Raw genomic sequence first — 20311 nt, forward strand, 5'->3', positions numbered from 1 at the left:
CTTTCCACATTAAAATGTGGGAAGTAAAATTAAAATTTTCAATTATATGACAATGTACATCAATGAACATCACAAACGATCAACTGCAAGTTCAGTGTAAACACAACTGATCTAGTGCAAAAGACAAAATTAAATTATATTGCATTGCTAGTTCAATAGAGTGCCGTGAGAGACCCCTTAACTCAAAATAAATAGAAAAAGTTAACTTTTTCCCTCTTCTGAAAAATTACGAGTTATATTTGTGACCAGTGAAACAACACTATTTTCTGCAAGGTGATGAGGTTTCATTTGGCTGAACAAATTTCTTTTGATGTGGCAGTGGGAGAGGATCCCCAACTCCTGTCCCGAATGTGACAGTTATATTTCCTTTTCCTCTGTAACATCCTTTACACCGCCATCCCCTCATCACTGTCACTCAAACAGGCCCGGGATCAATATAACGTCTTGTCTGATTTTCTTCTTTCATCCTGACAGAGATGTAGGACTACAGTGGAGGAAATGAGTTCTGGTTCTGACGCCATTTAAACGCTGTTTTCGATTTCAGACTGATGATTTAGTATGCGCTATTCATCACCCTCAGAAGGATTTTGTTTTTTGTCTTTGCCGTTGAACGGTATGACCCTGGGTGAAAAACAACTGATCATACGTGCTGATGAAGACGAGTCTTAAACAAAAATGGTGACTGTTTTACACATGTCAGAATCTTCATTCAATTGATAAATAGCAGTTTTAGTATATGTGTTCCATTCTTAGTGAGAAAAATTGTTTGGCCTCCTGCTTGGAAAAAAAAAAATTTATTAAAAAGGTTTGTTATCCATGCCAGAGATGGTTAAAAAAAAAAAAAAAAAAAAAAAAAAAAAAATTCAATATGCTAAACTGGCACGGATTAAAGTATAATAGCGATGACGACTATACATACTCTTTTGCCAGGAGGTCCTGGTGGGCCAGCTTCTCCAGAAGGACCAGGAGGTCCCTAAAATAGAATGGAGGAGGAAAATTTATCAAAAACAGAAAACAGCTGAACAAGCCTATTTTAGATAATAGACTTTAGGTTTATAACTAAACTTTCTTTCTTTTGCCTTGCCAACCTTAACCAATTTCGTAAAATTAACTGAACACAATTAAGAAACACAGGGCTTTCAAAAGCAAACCAACACAGGATGGATACAATTTAGCAAAATTATTCAGCTGTGTGATTATTTGATTTTAAATTGATAACCTTCTAATCAGAAGCTGTATGCATTTCTGTGAAAGTGTGTTGCTCAAAACAAACCTCCCCTCATTAAACTTTCATAGAACTGTAGCTTATAAATGGGCCTCACACAAATACTCTCAGTCTCAAGGCTAGACATTCACATTTGTAAACCTAGAGATTCAGATACACAGTTCCCTGCAATTTAAATTATTATATTTTGAGTAATTATTGCCTGAATAAAATTACAAAGTATGCATACAGCAGGAAATTATAAATGCCGTTTATAAAAACTATATATTAAATATATTTAAATATTATTAATACTCACAGGTTGACCAGACTCTCCATCCTCTCCTTTTTCTCCTGGGCCTCCATCTATTCCCTGATAATGTTTTAGACAAAATTTTAGAGACAGATAAACTGACAATTGACAAAACATGCAAACACCTTGCAGTATATTTACCCTGAAAATTACAGTTTTAATCCTTTAAATAGATTTAGCTACTTACAGCAACACCTGGCTCACCAGGTGGACCAGGGTCTCCAGGAAAACCAACAGGGCCCTTTTGTAACAGATTGAAAACAGATTTAACAGTTACATATCAATAACTTAAAACTGAATTCATCCTTAATATCCTTAACAAATTTGAGGATTTACTAAACTAAATGAATGTCAGTTGTGACACACTTACAGGGTTACCCTTGGGTCCATCATCTCCAGGGGGTCCTTTGGGACCTGGAGGTCCAGCAGCACCAGAGGGACCAGCTTCACCTTTCTCTCCTCTCTCACCTTTTGGGCCCTGCAGAATTTATAACAAAGATGAAAGGGCTGAATAAAGAGCCCTGAGGCACTCCATGAACAAAAGCACCCTGAGAACAATGAGTGCAGCCACGCTCTACATTCTGATACAGCAATTCAAAAGAGTTAATCAACCATTAATGTCAGTATTGACAGGCTAGAATTCTGACAGGCTGCAGCTCCATCTGTAATACATATATTCCATTAATAACAATGTTAACATTTTAGTTGTATTCAGTTGATTTTCCCCCAGAGGTCCACTTGAAATGTTACTCAAAGTTTTTGTGACAAAAAGGTGTAGTTGCTAAATGCCATCCAGATATTCTGGTGTCCAAGAAGCTGCTTTTCCAGTTTAGTTTCAAATGAAGGGATGTTTTGAGTATATTTTTACAGTATATTTTTCATGCACACCTTTATTCTACATGTTCTAAAAATGATTTTTTGATTTATCATGATATGACCCCTGTAAAGTTAACGGTGATATTTTATTACAAATGTCACTGTATTAAGCTATTCTTTGTATGATGAGATGAAAGACCTTTATTGGAATTATTCCTGCAATTTAGCGACTCACTTAGTGTGGCCACTTTATTCAAGACAATCAATAAAGCTTGAAAAGCTTACAGGAAGCCATTACCCGCATCATCACACAGATCTCTCCTGAGAACTTAACTTACCCCAGGTCCAGGTTCGCCAGGAGGTCCAGGGTTGCCAGCTTCTCCTTGTTCACCCTGTGAAGGATATTACTAGTTATAAGCTATAGCACCATACCATATGATTGTGCAGTAGAATGTTGAGTTCTATTCAACTCTAAAAAACAGAATTTCCAGCTGTCAAACTTCCATTTTGGAAACTTCCAAATTCCAATATAAAAAGTTTCTTTGGCAAACACCAGCAAATCTAACTGTAACTGTATGCTTTCAAAAATGGAACACCTTTTGAAGATCAGAGATACCAAGTAAGAATATGCCACATTTGACTTTTTAATAAAATAAATCAGAAATACTATCTAAATAAAGCTGCATTATGTTTCTCAGAAGTAGCTTACTTATCTAGTCTGGATTGTAGTGGACATAATACGCAGGTCACTACGATGTTCCATCCATTAGTAGTTGTTACATATTCTAAATTCATCCCCACAGCCAGCCAAAGCATTAAATATTGATGGCCTGTGGGCCTGCCAAATAGCAGTGAAATGGAGGGGGTTTATCAGAACTGCAGTAATGTAGGCATTAATGGTTTTGTTTTACTAATTCAGACAAAAGGATGACACGAATAATAAATTAATGAAGTCTTCAGAAGAGACTTGAAATAGGTCTTTGGTCCCGATATTTTTGGGAATAAACACTGGAGATAGGAATACTTGTACCTTCTCACCCACAGATCCCATTCCTCCTATTCCACCAGGAGGACCTTGTGGACCCTTCAATAAAAGAAGTCAATTTGTTAAGAGGCATACGTGAAAACCATTAACACTGAAGCCATTTAGTTAAAGTGGTGTAATTTTATGGATTTGCTGATTGGATAAAATGTTCAATGTTGAGAGATGCTCTTACATCAGCACCAGAAGGGCCTTGAGGACCTCTGGGACCAGGAGGGCCAGGGGGCCCCTGTAGAGAAACAAGAAGAGAGACAAATGAGATTTTACTAATAGTTGTCAACAACAACAAAAAAGGTTAAAGTTGATTAAAAGCTAAATAACACAAGAATAAATAGAACCCTTAAAGACCCCTTTCTGTCCTGTATTCATATTTTGCTTTTAAATATAACATTGGGGAGCGACATGTCAAAGGAATTTCATTAAAAAAAAACTGTATTTAATAACTGGTTAAAACATCTTACCATAGGACCAACGTCACCATTTTCTCCTTTTTCACCAGGTGGCCCAGGTAGACCCTATTTATAAATAAATAGATATTGTATTTATGTGCATCTTCAATATAGAACTGTCCATACATTCACATACTATAGTACACTGATATCAGTGACTGTGCAAAGATGTGTAAAGCTGTGAGGCACAAAAAAGACCCTCTGAAGAAAAGAGAAAAAGAATCTGGCCCAGACACAGTTACCAGAGAACAGCAATAATGCTTCATTTCAGAATTGGCGGAGAAAGGCAAAAGGGCCATATGGCAAATGGAAGAGGCAGAGGCGGAGTGCGGGAGTGTTTATTGAGTTTCAGTATCTGTCATCCTGAAATCTAAGAGAGCAGCTAATATCCTTTGTCAGATTTTTAGCTCATGTTCAGTGCGAACACTATTATTTGTCACCTTTTCATAGCTGGCAAAAAGTGAGGGGTGAAAAACGTAGAGGACATTCAACACTAAGCACAATATGAAAGCTATTTTACCCAGCACAAAAACTCATCTATGCACATTTGCCAAATATATTTCCCCAGAGCGGGACAGGATTCATTTGAAAATTCGGGGGAGAACATGTCCCTCGTCTTACCCATTATTATGCCCTAAAAATTCACCTAGGCCTAAAGAGAAACACATTTTATATCCAGAACATTGGAGGAACAAAACGGGCAACCAAAAATAAGTTAGATGGCCAGCAGCATGCACTTCATTTCATTTGACGCTGCTCGCCGCTTAGGGCCTAAAGTTGAAAAATTAATGCCGTTTTTCAGCTTAATTAATGGCCAATTAAATGTTTTCCCCACCGGGAAAGGTAAAACATCCATCAGTGAGAGTAACCAGAGAAGCATTTGTGTTTTAAAGAAGTCCAAAATACTATATCATCAGAGACCTCGGATAAAACACACCTCCATTGGCGAATAAACAAGCTAGGCATGTGACCCCGGTATCATGCGTGTTTGATCCTTGACATTTACTCCCTAATTGCCTCACTGAGTGGCGACTTCGGGGCTGCTCATTCAAAGGACTTTTCTTCATCATCCGTTACATGTCAGGAGCGACGACATCTAAAGTCTAATTTTGTCTGATATTTACTCGCCCAATACCCACGAGACCTGCAGACTTGGCAGACCGACACGCTGATTCTCGTGCTGGTAAGAGGTCTCATCAGGGCAGAAGCCCTTAGTCAGAGACCATTAACATAAACACTCATTACAGACTGAAGGGTGTGTGTGCACTGTCCTAATGTCTATTGGACCGGGTCACTAAATGCAATTAATAAAATCCAAATGGAAGTGCATTACGCCCAATTAAAACTCAATTGAATCAAATGGCTCAGAGATTTGGTGGCGTAAGAGGACTACAGGAGCAGTCGATGTTACTCCATTACCGCGATGACTCGCCTTCAGAGGAATCAGCTAATTGATGGATAGAGGAATGGCAGAACCTTGAGGCTTCAGATCATAATATGATGAAATAGAAAGAGAGAGAGAGATGAGATGATTAAAATAAATCTTCTTAAAATACAGTGTGTTTACTACACAAACATGACATGACTACTGATTTTCATGGTTCACAACAGGGCCACCAAATATATTCAGTGACAGAGATTTTTTAATTAAAACACTTATATACATATAGACAGAATGATTTCGTTAGGACTGATATTGTGCAAAAAAAAAACTTTTATAAATTAATTTTTTCTTTAATTCTCTTAATTTCTCCTTTTGTCTCTCTTTAATTATTCCGCTAATTAGTAGAATAAATAAATCAGTTGTAATTATACCACCAGCAAACCAAAATTTGAACTGTTCATGTAATGGACCCTGCAGGTCTGTAGAGAGTGTCTACTTATTCACTAGAGCAATTCCAGCAGAAGTGGAATTAAAAAGAAAATCAATTCACATCTAAAACACCTCCCAGTGCATCTACTGCCCAGGGCCACCAGCTAATGTTATTTGTGCTGCATTAGTCTGGGTTACCATGGGACTGGCGACTCATTGCTAAACAAAATAAAAATGTTAGCTCGTGAATGACACTGTGGGACTCACCTGCAGACCGATGGGACCAGGAGGTCCAGGGAAGCCCCGGGATCCTTCATCTCCCTTCTGTCCAAACATACCCTGCTGTCCACGAGGACCTGGCTCACCATCAGCTCCCTGAAAAAAACATTAGTCAGAGTCTCAATGTATTCCTTATTAAAAATGACTGAAATAATAGATAATGTAATTCTGAATGTGCAGTCAAGACGTACAGCAGGTCCAGGAGCTCCAGTAGTTCCCTGAAGACCAGGTGGACCTGGAGGACCCTAGTGGACAACATAATAAAAAAGGTTATCAGAATAACAGAACTGTACTATAAGATGAGAATCATAAGGAATTGAATGATTCGGGTTCCTCAAAGATTTAATTAATGGCTCTTTTAATACTTTTGAGGAAATCACTCGTTGGAGTTGGACATGATAGTAAGGACTTGTGGGTCAGTGAATAAGTCAAGAACCGGTTAAACCGATTCAGTGATTGACAATTCAATTGTGTAATTCATGTGTTCATGACTGATTTAGTGACTCTTTTAGATCAGTTTATTAAAGGAACTGGTTAATAAGACTTATTAATTTGTAAATCGGACTATACTGGTTGTGTTTGTTTTTTGTTGCATGCAACAACTAGCAAGGACAACACAAAAGAAGGCCAATTTAATTGAGTTTTTTTTTTGTGTGTGTGTGTGTGTGTGGAATCAGTGAAAGAGCACAAATGCTAAATAAATGTCCTTAAAATCATTAGGTAATGGTTTGTAAGTAGAACGGTTCTGCATACACATCCTACTGTTTGTTTAAATAAGGATTTTACGACAGAATTTACTCACATGTTCACCTTTGTCACCTTTACTTCCCTTCTGTCCTGGTTCGCCAACTTCTCCCTGGAAAGAAGTTTAAAATCAGTCGTGCAATATCCATTTTGTCTTTTAAAAAACTATATTATGCATAAATCACACTGGTCATTCTAAATGAAAGAAACTCTGTTGAAGTTATGTTGAAGTAAACCGTTTACTGTGCAGTAAAAAATGTGACATTGGCAATGACCTGCATAGTTTTAATGTAAATGAAATGACAAATATTGTCTCTGAACTAACAGACATGGCCAGATAAAGCTTTGCTACAACATATTCTTGGCACGTAAGCCATGAAGTTGGTTAGAGGATACTGATGGAGAGACAACGTTTATGGTACCCTGCGCTAATTTGATTATAGGCTGCCTTTGCTGATGATGATGGATTGGCGGCAGGGGAGAGCGACTGAGAGATATGCGTGCGTTTCAGATGCTCGTACAGTGTGTGTTTGTGATGATGAAGAATGATCGCTGTCCAAAAAGTGAGGGCGAGGAATTCTGGGAAGAGTTGTGAGATATACTAGGGTGATAGGAGAGATATTTAAAACAATAAAAATGTACTTGAGAAGCAAATTTGCACAAGACTTTTATCTTGAATTAAGTTTTCTTGAATAAAAATTCGTACTCCATTGGAAAATATTTGGTTTTCTTTTGTTTTAAGTACAAAGCGAGGGCAATTTAATGAGATTTATGGGATAGTTGGGATAAGAAAACATATATTGATGTACTGACATACTGAGATTTTTCTGCGGTGTAAGCCTGTAAAATAACTTTAGATGCATTGGAACAAAACTTTCTTCCATTAAATCTGTACGCAAGTTAAGATGAAGTGAAATCCGTTACTGTCCTTTTGTGGCGACTGTGAATTGGCTGCAGGAACGGACACATCAATAGAAGCATTGTATTAATGTAATGTGGTATTGTAATCCTTGGTAATGCAATGCACCTTTTCTCTACTGTCTAAGCTTATTAATGTCAATTGAAACTGCAATTAACCTTGTCACCATCTTCTCCAGGTGGACCCTGAGGTCCTGCTGGACCCGGCAGACCAACTGGACCTTGAACTCCATCCCGACCGGCTGGACCCGAAGGACCTCTCTCTCCCTGAACAAAGACACAGATTTTTCAGTTCGTCACTAATTACATTCTAAATTGAAATCAATTTTTTTCCATTTGCTGAAAAGATACATGTGCTACAGTAAGTTAGACGGTATGCAGTCACCGTGCTGTAAGCAACCTTAAACTTTCACTAATAAATGCAATATAAGAAATACATATTTATCTTCATATCTATTAAGTGAGATTACCGGTGCACCCTTCTCTCCAGCGGGTCCCGGGGGTCCCTGAGGTCCAGTACGTCCAGACAAGCCAATGGGGCCAGCAGGTCCTGCTGCTCCTCTCTCACCAGGGGAACCCTATAACCATCATGGACAAAACAATTGAACGTATTTGACACAGAGATGTCACCATAGACATTTACACTATTCACAAGTCTGATTTACTGAAGCATATATTACATCAGGGTTTTTTAAAGTGTAGGGCGCACCTCCCCAGGGTGCGAGAGCATGTCATGGGAGGCAAGGGCTGGGCGATACGACAATGTCAATCGATAGAGTTTTTCTATATAGCTTTTCTGTATGTAAATTTATCAGCCGCGCAGGACTACTTAAACACGTTAGAGCAGCAAAGAAACAAGAGTGGGACGTGCTTGATAATGAGTTGTTAAAAGCACAATAAACCGAGGAAAAGAACTGAATTTGGTACTGACAGGCGGCTTTCTATGACACACTGAAGTGCACGAGTGCTGAATTAAGTTTACTTTCGCAGCTTACTGTGCAGTTTGCCTAAATGATCATTAGATCCATGAATACATTCTTAAAGTGACAGCAGCCTCACATAAGCCTACCTACTGCTGTCTATATCATTAATGTTAATCAAACAACAAAAGAAAAAAAAACATTCACTGCTCTTAATATCTTTCATAAAAACATCATTCACTAATCTTATAAAATTTCAAAGCTTTCAAATCTGTGTATATGTAATTCATACAATGCAGACTATACAGTTAAAATGGGGGTTGGGGGTGTGCATTGTCTGTTGCTTTAGAAGGGAGGCCCACTGCCTTTGACTTTAAAAACCCCTGTACTGAATTAATAGGCTTGTAAAGATCTGCCGTACCTCACTCATTAGTCATGTATAAAGGATTAAAACAGATTCTCCCAAGCGACAACTTCCTTTCAAGGATGTACTTATAGTGCAGAAAATCCAAATGAGGAGCTTTAGCTTTTGAATAAGTATGCTCTAGCGACCATTTCAGACGTTTGGGTGTTAGGGTGTTGCTATGTGGTTGCTAAGGCATTCTGAGTATGTTTAACATTGCTATGCTGATATTAGGGTGTTGCTATACAGTTACTAAGGCATTCTGAGTATTTTTAACATTTCTATGCTGATTTTAGGGTGTTGCTATGTGGTTGCTAAGGTTTTCTGAGTGTTTTGAACATTGCTATGCTGGTGCTAGGGTGTTGCTTTGCAGTTGCTAAGGCATTCTGAGTGTTTTGAGCATTGCTATGCAGATATTAGGCCATTGCTATGAAGTTGTTCTCAGTGTTTTTAACTTTACCATGTGGATGGTAGGCCGTTTTGTATGTGATTGATAAGTTGTTCTGACTGTGTTCTTAATCAAAGTCTATGGGATCTAGCATTTAAAATGTTTAGTCCCACATGATTTCCCAACAATAAATTTGTGGTATCACATCATGCTCATGGTACAAACCATGTGGGACATTTTATGCACCAAATTGCACCTGATAGTGATCTTTGCCTTTGCAAGCATTGCAAAATAAATCTTTGCACAGGGACAGTACAGAGGGTCTTCAAATGGCCTAAACATCCCAGAGGATGCATGTGCGGTCCCGTGCAACGCTTTGCGGCTAGCGAGTGCAATAAACTACAGCGTGGGGCAGACGGAATCAAATGATCAGAACACGGCTCTGAGGAGAGCTGTTCAAGGACCGTAAAACTTTCGGTTCGGCGCCAAATGTACTCTTACTAGTGGGCGAACATGCCCTTAAGACTCCTTATCTCTCTTTCTAAATGTGGTTTAATTTGTAGACCCCTGCATCTTCATAAAAATGCAAATGTATCCTTTATCAGACTGACACTGTTGAATTTAAAACTCCTCAATGACTTTTCATCCATCTATTCTAATCTTGCAGTGCACTGTCAAGGCCTGAAAAAGAGCAATTATAGGGTGACAATACTTGTCTATTTTTTTTCCTTAAAAGAAATTAATCGGTGAAGAAAAGAATGTGATTTTAATTCAAGAAGCTTGAGGACATTCAACGTCATGCCCGTCACACAAAATCTAATGAAACAGCTATGGTATAAAATGTCAAGAGGAGGTAATTATGAACTGTTGCTGTGAGTTTATCTCAAGACACTGTGGTGGTCACCATCACACCCTCTAGTGTTAACTAATGCCACTGCATTTTCTTTTAAGAGGCACTGCGGAGGACATCGATTCAACTGTGTCCGATTCGGTATATGAATCAGCTGCGCACTCTTCTTTGTTTGAGCGTGTGTTTGGTAGAGAAGAACACTTTTTAAATCCTTAATGGTGTTTTTGAGCCTTAGATCTAAATGACCAGTCCCTCAACCCTCTCAGACTCCTAAATATTGAATGCCACTTTTGGGAGAATGAGCCTTTCACGTTGAATGATGGGAAACCATGGAAACAGAGTACTTACAACAGGGCCAGGGGGGCCCTGAGGGCCCTCAGCTCCTTTCAAACCAGGTGGACCCTGCAGAGGGCAAAAGAGAAAGAAGAATAAAATATGGGTGAGTAAATAGGCCTAACAAACAGCTTCATATCAAAGTGTCAGCATTGGCTATTTTCTCTTGAGCATTATCCAACACATCATCTATTGATGCTCAAAGCCATATATAAACATGTACTGTATGTTTTAGTGCATCATATCTGAGCAAACAAATCTACCTCCAGCTGATAACGGAGATAACACATCTAATACACAATATGTCCAACACAGAAAATACTCATAATGGAGATTTCACGTTGAAAGCTTTTGAAAATCCACACTGAAAGTGCTTCTGGTTCAAACTTCAAACTTTGGTTCTTGCAAATGTGCCGTGACCAAAACCGATGTACTGTACACAAACCTGTGGCGTTTGCCTTCATTATGGACATTAAACCTAGTTCTACACATCTTTCATGCTAAGTTTGAATCTATGAAAGTGAGAAAGAGATTTGAGAAATATGGCTTAAATTTCAGATTGTTATAACACAAAGCTACCATATGGCTTCAGAAAACTTGGAATATAGTCTACAAGTCATATTGGTCCATTAGGCATTCTAACTGTAACTATAACTACAATTAGAATATTAGTAGACTGTCTGCTTAATATGTGCAAACACTTTATTTTGATGGTCCCCCAACTGACATTCACTGATCATTCACTAACATTGCAACTACATTCAACTTATTCTACTAACCCGAACCCTAACACCTAACCTAACAGTCTACTAATACTCTGAGACATTGTAACATGTATGCTCTGTTTTGGTTTAGTTTCATTGTGTTTTAGTTCAGCCTGTGACCTAGTTCTTCATCTTTGTGTGTTACTTATACAGCCACCCGCGTGACAGACATCTAGTTGCAAAGTTACTTTTTGAACATAAACATTTTGAAAACTTCTCCTTATATATTAAACAAAACAAAGAAACGCATACAAGATTGGAACGACATGACGGTAAATGATGTTCAAGATAACAAACTTTCTATCTATCATTTTTAGACCAGTTAATACTTTCAGCACAGGATCAAAATTATTCTATTTCTGTGATTTTTTTGCTCATCGACTTAACTGCTTCAAAATTTACCTGGAACACTGTGGGAGATACAAAATCCTGAGAGGATACTACTCTAATGAATTCTTATGAACTATTCTGCAATTCCATAAATAAATCCAGAGATATGGTGGTCTCATGAAGCTCTCAGATTTCACCAACAGAATTTTGAGCTTTTTATTAAAAGGAATAGCTAACCAAAAACTATATACTTACCCTCATCTTGCTACAAACCTATATTTTCAAAAATCTTTACATAGAAAAAGGTACACAAACACACCATAAAAGCACCATAAACATAGTCCATATGACACATGTCCATACGTATGCTTTATTCCAAGTCTTCTAAAGACTAAATATCAATGACCTTTGATGTCACTGGCATCCAACCTGTGCAATGGACAGTGGACACCATATTTGTTGCAAGAGTCAAAAGTAGATAATGATATAAATTTTAGTTTGTTCCTTAAAAAAGCTAGCATATGATTTCATATGCACAAGTTATATAGTCCACATATATGGCATCTTTATGGTCCTTTTTGGACCTTTTGTAGTTGTATGGAAGCTTGTATGGAGCTTTTGTAGTTGTATGTTCTGTTCCACAGAAACACTAACATCATACAGGTTTGGTATGACATGAGTATGAGTAAATGATTTTGAGTGAATTATTTTTTAAAAATGAGGGAAAGTAAATGAGGAAGTGAGAAGCACATACATACCCATGTCATTACAGACCGTTGAGTTCTACTGCTTCTAAACTTGTTTTTGTAATTGCACAAACTACAGCGCAAAGTGACAGTGGGTTTGGTCTCTTCTCACTGTGGGTTTCATTAATCTCAGTTTGAGAGAGAAATCCACAAAACTCGACTGCCTGCTGGTTCTGCTTCCACACGATTGATATTTACTGGCCTCTTTTTCTCTCACAGGACAGTTATCATCAGGGGCACAGTAAAAATCAAAGAGCTGACAAGAGCTCTCGTGTGTGTGTGTCTCTATGCACATGTAATTGAACTTTTGTTTCCATAAATTACACTTATATAACATTTATTTAAAATTCCATGTAGATGTGTATGTTTGAATCTCTTGTAGGTGCATCTATGTGTGTGTGTCAGGGTTCATGGAGGTGCTGTCGTGTCTCGTGTGCGTATGTGTGTGAGGGCTTGAGATTGCCTCTCTAAAGGGCAGACACACACAGTGGTCTAAGTAATGACTGTTGCTGTCCTAAGAGGGGGAAAAAAAATCACCCCAGTAGAAAATAATCAAGCAGCGCATGGAGAGCCAGCCTCTGCCACTGACCTTGAGATCAGACATCAACAATGAACAAACAAACTCATCTCCAAAAATCTAATTGGCAACATTTCCAATTAAATCATTCTCTGGCCAGATAATACATATAAAAGACAACAACCCAGCCGCTTCAAAAGGTGTTAAATGTGAGCCGCAGCCAAATTAGCATAATGTACCTTTGCATTAAACAATGCAAAGTTAGCCCTTTTAGAGGTTATATGCCCTATAAAAGTCTTGGTGGAGTGTATTGAAGTCCAATTCTGTGGCTGTAATGAGCCAAGGCTGCTGCCTAACTCTCTGTCTACCTCTAAGATTAGGAGGATTTATTGCAGTGATTTATTCACAAAAGGAGCACGATCTTACCGTCACTCCGGGAAGACCTCTTTCTCCCGGGAACCCTCTCAGTCCTGGAGGACCGTCTTTTCCTGGACTGCCCTGAGGACCTGGATCTCCCTGCGGACAGACAGTTGGCAATTGAATATTTTATTGAACTTCAAATATAATGAACAGGAAATTTAAACCAAATGAATTTTCAGCTGATGCTAATGAGCTTTGAACTGATGAAATGATTCTGAATTATTGCTTGCTTCAAATCCACCGTCGCTAGCACTGGCAGGTCGATTCAATTAATACTTGTGACTTCATAGCACGATTAAAACTGAAGTGTGTAAATTTTATATAATGAAACACTGGGCACATTTTACACCATATTTCTTGAGGAAACAGGCTGGAATAGGAATGAGTATTTAAACACCAGAAAACACATTTGAACTTTAAAATATAATGAAATGAAAATTTAAACACAAATATGTTGATGTCTAACTGATGCTTATAAAAAATTTGGGGATGGTAGGAAATTTCATGTTTTTGAATGTAGTCTCTTTTGCTCACCGAGGCTGTATTTATTTGATCAAAATACAGTAAAAGCAGTAATATTGTGAAATGTTATTACAATTTAAAATAAGTGTTTTCTATTTTAATATAAGTATATTTTAAAATGTAATTTATTCCTATGATGGCAAAGATGAATTTTCAGCATCATAACTCCAGTCTTCAGTGTCAAATGATAGTTCAGAAATCATCAATATGCTGATTTGATGCTCAAAAAACATTTCTTATTATTATCAATTTTTGAAAACAGTTGCTGCTAAATATTTTTTGTTTATTTTTGTAACATTTTTGATTCTTTGATTAATAGAAAGTTCAAAAGAACAGCATTTATTTGAAACAGAAAGCCAAAATGTCTTTTGTCAATATCTCTGTTGATTAATTAAATGTGTCATTGCATAATAAAGTATTAACTTATTTCATAAAAAAACAAAAAAAAGTACTGACCCAAAAATTTTTTACAGTAGTGTACAATATTAATAGCTCCAAATAAAACTTCTGTTCATAAAGCCCAAGCCCTGGTACTGTAGGTAATATTTCAGCACAATTAATGCAAGCCTGCCTAAAAAATAATAAAAATACTAAATGTGTCTTGAGGGGCCGACAAATGCAGTAAACTGCAATCATACGTGCCTGCCTGAGGGGATCAAGAGTGAATTTTGAGTTTTAAAATTGCTAGAAAGCTTAACACATTTTTAGCCCTTTGAAAGACAATCTCCACTTGACCTCAGTGTCTCTGCATTTTGATTGGACTACTGAAAGTGTCTAATAAGAGGTGGAAACAAAAGAGCAAAATCAGGACACTGACCGAGGGACCGTGAGTCTGACCACTCAGACTTCAGCAGAATAGTCTGCCTCTGGGCTGTTCACTCACATCTGACAGTGAGCCGATCAAGCTGATTAAAGTGTCTCCGTTCAGGAGTGACAGGAATTGAAACTGAGACAGGAATGTTGGGCACTCAGAGAAGTTCAATTCAGCTTTTAAAAGCCACATCTACTAAAAATTTAGACTCTATTTAGAAAGGGAATTCAACAATTCTCCACAGTACTGATGTTATAGAGCTGGAAAACTTGGATGCACTTGGACAGATCAGGTTTTTGGTCAACAAATTGATGTTCACTGGCTCTTTTTTTGTCAAAGAAAAAATAACTGTGGGTCATAATCAATCATTCTTAGCTCTGTTTGACCTTACTTGTTTGCTAGGGACTTTGCTTTTGTTATTAGTTTATGTAGTTTTCCAATAAGAAGGGGCTGAATAATAGCTGAGCTGTTAATATACCAAAACAATCAATTATTTCCTGATTGTCTATATTCTGTATGCCAGTTCGGCTAAAAGTCATGTAAACATGAAAGTCATTTACCTTTGCACCTTCTTTCCCACCAGCACCTGGGAGACCTTGCTCTCCGGGGGGACCAGGGGGTCCAGGATGTCCTCTCTCACCAATAGGGCCGGTTTCTCCTGTTGGACCCTTTAGGCCATTACAGATATATTTGAGTGATATTGAAAGTCAAGGTCTTCCTGCTTAGCTCAAATGAGAATACAGTAATAAATGCTGTGAAAACATGAACACCTACCTGTGGTCCAACAACACCTCCAGGTCCTGGCGGACCAGTTTTGCCTTGGAAACCCTAGGGGGAAAAATCACAGCAATTACCATCTGAAAAATCAATAAATCTATCTATCTATCTATCTATCTATCTATCTATCTATCTATCTATCTATCTATCTATCTATCTATCTATCTATCTATCTATCTATCTATCTATCTATCTATCTATATCTATTCATCCATCCATCCATCCATCCATCCATCCATCTATCTATCGTCGATGGACCATCAAGTACAACTATAATTTATATGACAGAATTTCCTGAGCAAAATATGTAGATGCAGTACTTCACAAGTTTATTGCTCTTAAATGTGATAAACATCTCCCATTTGAAACATAGTTATTAAAAAAGCCTCTGGCTGGATCAGACAGAATCTCCATAACTCCTTCAGGTTTACACATAACTCAGAGGAAGAACATTCATTCAGTTCCTAGTTGCTTCGTTGAACATGCTTAGTCTCTCTTCCCAGATGCCCGAGCACCTGATCAGTGATGTCTGCTATAGGTTATCATTTAGATACTGCTATTTGGGCAGCAGACTTATTAACGTCATTGATTGGAAACACTTACAGTTTCTCCCCGCTGACCAGGGTGACCGGGCAGCCCATCCTTTCCAGGTGGTCCCTAAAATACAAAATGTGGTGGTATATATTGTAAATGACACTTATGTAAATGAAAATTATTAGCATCTAAAACGGCATGTAACAAAAACAGGTACTTACAGGGGGGCCCTTTGGTCCTGAGAAACCAACGGGACCCTGGGGCCCTTGAGGTCCCTGGAACAGACCATACAAAATAAGTATATTTAGTGAAAGGTCTACTCCTTTACTTGGTCTTACTTAATAAAGTATGACAGATTGTCACATTATAATATCAGCAGCAGAACATGTATAAGAATATCTATATATTGTATAAAGAAGGTTATCAGAATCAGAAATGTGTGCTAGAAGTGAATGTTTATCTGACCTGATCATTTGTTTTATAAACTCAGCTACATTTATAAAAACTCAAATAAGTTGAAACTATGTTGAAAGTACAATGTAGGTACAGTCAACAGGCTTTTGACATGCTTAAAAAAATCCTACAGATTCAGACAGAAAACCGTATAAATAGAGGAAAACACTGAAAAAATAGAGGAAAAAATGAGAACAGGATTACACAGCAGATATAAACAGTATAACATCAAATTTCGAGTGATGTGAGCCTTGGACAACAGCCTTCCGGTGGTCTAACGCTCAAGAGCTCTTCATAAATCTATAATAGCTTCCAGACGAAAACATAGGTCTGGTGGTAAGTCCTCTTATCTGGAGTACACCCACATGCTGAGCTAATCCTCACTGCGCTTCCTGCAAAAGCGCCCTCTCGGAGCGCTTCAAGCCGTACACCATCTCACTGTAGATAGAATGACGGGATGACAATGTTTTCTGCTGCAATGCATTCTTGGTGGCACTTACTCTCTCTCCGGGTGGACCAGGTGGACCGTCGTTGCCAGCTGTGCCCTATGGGATAATGAGACAGGTGAAGCATAAGGACTGTGCAACGGAAGTGATTGACACAAGCACAGTCTGAAGGATGAAGTACCTTCGGGCCTGGTTTTCCCGTTGGGCCTCTGGCACCGCGTGAGCCACGGGGACCCTAAAAATTCAGAATAATTAGGACTTGGTGACTTGCATAATTAAAAGCAGCATAAATGCTTATTATTGTAATGCAAATGGAAGTGGAAATGGAAGGTGATTGGGTAAGTGCTGAAGCAGTACATACCGTCGGACCTCTTTGTCCTCTTGGACCAGATTTCCCTGCCACACCCTTTGAAAAGAAAGAAAAATGAGTGTGGTAAAAATTGATGGTGAATTCAATAGCTACACAAAGCAAATCCAATCACTGCAGCTGTTGCCGTTCTTTTTTTGCCAAGATGAGATGACAGTGTGTGCAGGGGAAAACAAGCATTGGAAACCTTCCCCTAGGATTTCTGGGAGCCACAGCAATATTTGTTTCAGATGAGGTGTAGTAAAAGCACACAAACATTCACAAATACACTGGCATTTTGTTCCCTGCACACGATCTAAACACTTGGAAAAATAGCAGCTAACTTGACATTTAATTATGAATAATCATAAATGCTTAAAGCACAGTTGCTTTTTCACTGAGAGGTTTCCCATGAACAATATTGGACAAACCCAAGGTTTCTTTCCAAGTGAGAGCTTTTCCCACTACAATAATAGATGAGAACCTCTTGAAGGAAATACTTGATTAGTTTTCCCCGGTGGTCATCACCATTTACCCTTTATATGCCATAATGGGCTTGCAGAGCATGATGTACTGTACACAGAGTCAGTATTTTTTTCTGTATATGTAATTTCAGTCAGAATGTGTTGAAATTTTGTCATAGTTTCCATCTATTTAACTAGTATCAAGCAATGCCGCTGTATTGGTACAGGTATTTCGCTCTTGTAAGTGCTTCGGGTTCACATTAAATACTTACTTAAAGTATCTTTAGCATACTGCTTAAGAAATGGCCACAAACATATACAGTATACACTTGCTTTGATATACAAAATGCATCTAAATGTAAGTGAAATTTTACACCGTAAACGCAGGCTCTCTTCAGCAAAACAGTGCTAAAATGCAGCCAACTCTCTTAATGAGGTAATTTTTTAGTGTTGAAAGTGATAGCCAATAAAACAAAACAAAATAAAATGCAGAGTTGCCAACTTTTGAGTTTTGCTTGGAGTGTGATTTTTTTGACGGTGGGGGGGGGGGGGGGGGGGGGGGTGGTTATGTTGACTGGGGGGTGTAGGCTACTGTATCACGTGCCGTTTGAACTGACGCGCTACAGCGATCTGTCACATTTAAACGTGCCAAAACGTTGGAAATATTGACAGAATCTGACAGCTGAGAATTTGTTCCATATCAAAAGTAACCTTCTCTGTCTAGTCTGTCGGTGTCAGTGTCCTCTTTGTCCGCGATTTTTCTCTGCATGAGAAAATGCAGTGGTCCAATCAGTAGTTAAGAGCCTGAACTTGCTTATAGTAATTCGGAAATTAGTGCACATGAGTGAAAAAAAAAATACAGCACAGAAGAATGTCTAATTTAGCGTGAGATTTCTTTGTTTAGCGGGAGACCGTGAGATTGAGGCTGAATGCGTGAGTGTCACGCCAGATGTGTGAGAGTTGGCAACCCTGTAAAATGTAATTTAAAAACATAATTTAGATAGGGGATAAGCTAAGCTAGTAGGCTAGTCGGCCTAGTATGCTAAGCTTGTACACTGAGCGGTAGCTTGAAAAAAGAAAAGCTAACTAAAAAACCAAAACAACATTTAATTTCATCTACAAATGTCATTAACGGTCATAATAATATAGTTTAGACAGAATACCTGTACATCATAAAGTGACTTTGTAAGATTTCTAATCAGGCACTGATTTTCTAGCTGATTTTTTAGTTTCAGTCAGTGGAATTTCTCTAGACTCAATTTAAAAGGTGGAACAAATTTTAATGAAACTACTTCGATTTAACTGCATAGTGCATACCAAGTAAAACACCCGTAAAGGTAAATTTATGGTAAGTGTGAAGGTAAATGCAAAGGCAAAACGTAAAGGTAAACATGAACAGAAAAAGTAACTAGCCTACATGTAAAAGTAAAGGAGAAAAAGAGCTGACCTTTGACTTAATGGATTCATGCACTTTTGCCTACTTTCTGAAAGTGAATAGTTTTCCAGATGCGTGATCATCGCTGAATCATGTGAACACAATCGTTCCAGCATCTTTTGTTGTCAGGTATTGATTCGTGTGCATGTTTTTGTACAAAGTCATCATACAAATCCTTTCATAAAAGGAATCAATCAGCCTTTTTCATGTGTTTGTTATAATGCAGTGTGCACTTCACACAAAGCAGGTTGGAAGAATCCATCTCACCCTGGCTCCTTTCTCTCCGTTGGCTCCTGGGAATCCGGGGAAACCGGTCGAACCCTGCAAATCAAAGAAAAAGACTTAAGGGAGGAAGGGAAGGCAGCAAGACCTGCATATTAATGAGGGATGAACTCCAAGAGTCCCGACTCTCCTACTGATTCCGACAGTTAAATGCCATTACAATCTGTTAGCATTAGCATCTTTGGTTTTGCTACTTCCACTGTAGAGTTTTAAATAGCTGTGAGACTGCTTTGTCCCAATTGTTGGCAAGCTTTTTTCTAAGAATAATAATTCAGCGAGCGGTAGACTTGAATGCGAATGACACAGTGTATCCCAAGATAAACTTGTCGATCTCGATTATCAGTTTCCTTGTTTTGTTTGCACAAGACTAAGCGCAGGAGAGCTCGGGAAGGGATCGCTTGGCAGTGTGGAAATACAACAGGGTCCACCCAGGATGGAGTACGATATAATCAACCAAAACAACAGATGTTGGACGAAAACAAATGGCCACTCAGTCAGATAAACAACCAAACATAGTTAAGATTAAGAGTCACTACTGATGAGTCTTTATCGCTCTCATTCTCACTACCTGTCAGTTTCTTTCTTTCATTCTCAGTGCAGTAAATTAAAAACAGCTTACCCACGTTCCTCAATCCTGGCAGCAATATAAGCATTCGAGAAAGAAAATCAATACACTGTTTTACACATTCATTTTAAGGCCAGGCCTCAGAGTCATGCCCTGCAGAAATCAGGTTTGATTTACCATAAAAGATATTATGAAACTGTAAGGGTGAGACACTGACGAATAAGCAATGACACTCTATAAAACAATGCCACAACTCTGAAACGAGTAACCACTCAGACAGTGATGGCTGGTCTTCTAAAGTGCACTTCATGATAATTTGAGAGTTGGCAGGCTGTTTGAATCCATTCCAGAGATGATGGCATGTCAAAGTGCTTGTAATCACATCACTTGTCTGTCGTTCGTTAATGCTGCTAAATAGAAGCGGATT

General features: G+C 38.3%; 1 protein-coding gene across 1 annotated transcript in view; it reads right to left on the minus strand.

The window, feature by feature from the left end:
• col11a1a (collagen, type XI, alpha 1a) overlaps window positions 1–20311 on the minus strand; it is a 75375-nt gene that overhangs the window by 12661 nt on the left and 42403 nt on the right. Inside the window, exons 32-54 of the mRNA XM_077245075.1 lie at window positions 19305–19358; window positions 17154–17198; window positions 16974–17027; window positions 16847–16891; window positions 16115–16168; window positions 15963–16016; window positions 15357–15410; window positions 15143–15250; window positions 13256–13345; window positions 10488–10541; window positions 8049–8156; window positions 7738–7845; window positions 6719–6772; window positions 6108–6161; window positions 5905–6012; window positions 3837–3890; window positions 3551–3604; window positions 3364–3417; window positions 2672–2725; window positions 1888–1995; window positions 1705–1758; window positions 1524–1577; window positions 920–973 (exon numbers count right to left, since the gene is read on the minus strand). Coding sequence (XP_077101190.1) covers window positions 920–973; window positions 1524–1577; window positions 1705–1758; window positions 1888–1995; window positions 2672–2725; window positions 3364–3417; window positions 3551–3604; window positions 3837–3890; window positions 5905–6012; window positions 6108–6161; window positions 6719–6772; window positions 7738–7845; window positions 8049–8156; window positions 10488–10541; window positions 13256–13345; window positions 15143–15250; window positions 15357–15410; window positions 15963–16016; window positions 16115–16168; window positions 16847–16891; window positions 16974–17027; window positions 17154–17198; window positions 19305–19358 — 1530 coding nt within the window. The remainder of the gene's footprint in view (window positions 1–919; window positions 974–1523; window positions 1578–1704; window positions 1759–1887; window positions 1996–2671; window positions 2726–3363; window positions 3418–3550; window positions 3605–3836; window positions 3891–5904; window positions 6013–6107; window positions 6162–6718; window positions 6773–7737; window positions 7846–8048; window positions 8157–10487; window positions 10542–13255; window positions 13346–15142; window positions 15251–15356; window positions 15411–15962; window positions 16017–16114; window positions 16169–16846; window positions 16892–16973; window positions 17028–17153; window positions 17199–19304; window positions 19359–20311) is intronic.

The sequence above is a fragment of the Siphateles boraxobius genome, unplaced genomic scaffold (genome assembly GCF_051911475.1).
Source record: "Siphateles boraxobius isolate OS27281-9 unplaced genomic scaffold, OSU_SipBor_1 26, whole genome shotgun sequence".
Lineage (NCBI taxonomy): Eukaryota > Metazoa > Chordata > Actinopteri > Cypriniformes > Leuciscidae > Siphateles > Siphateles boraxobius.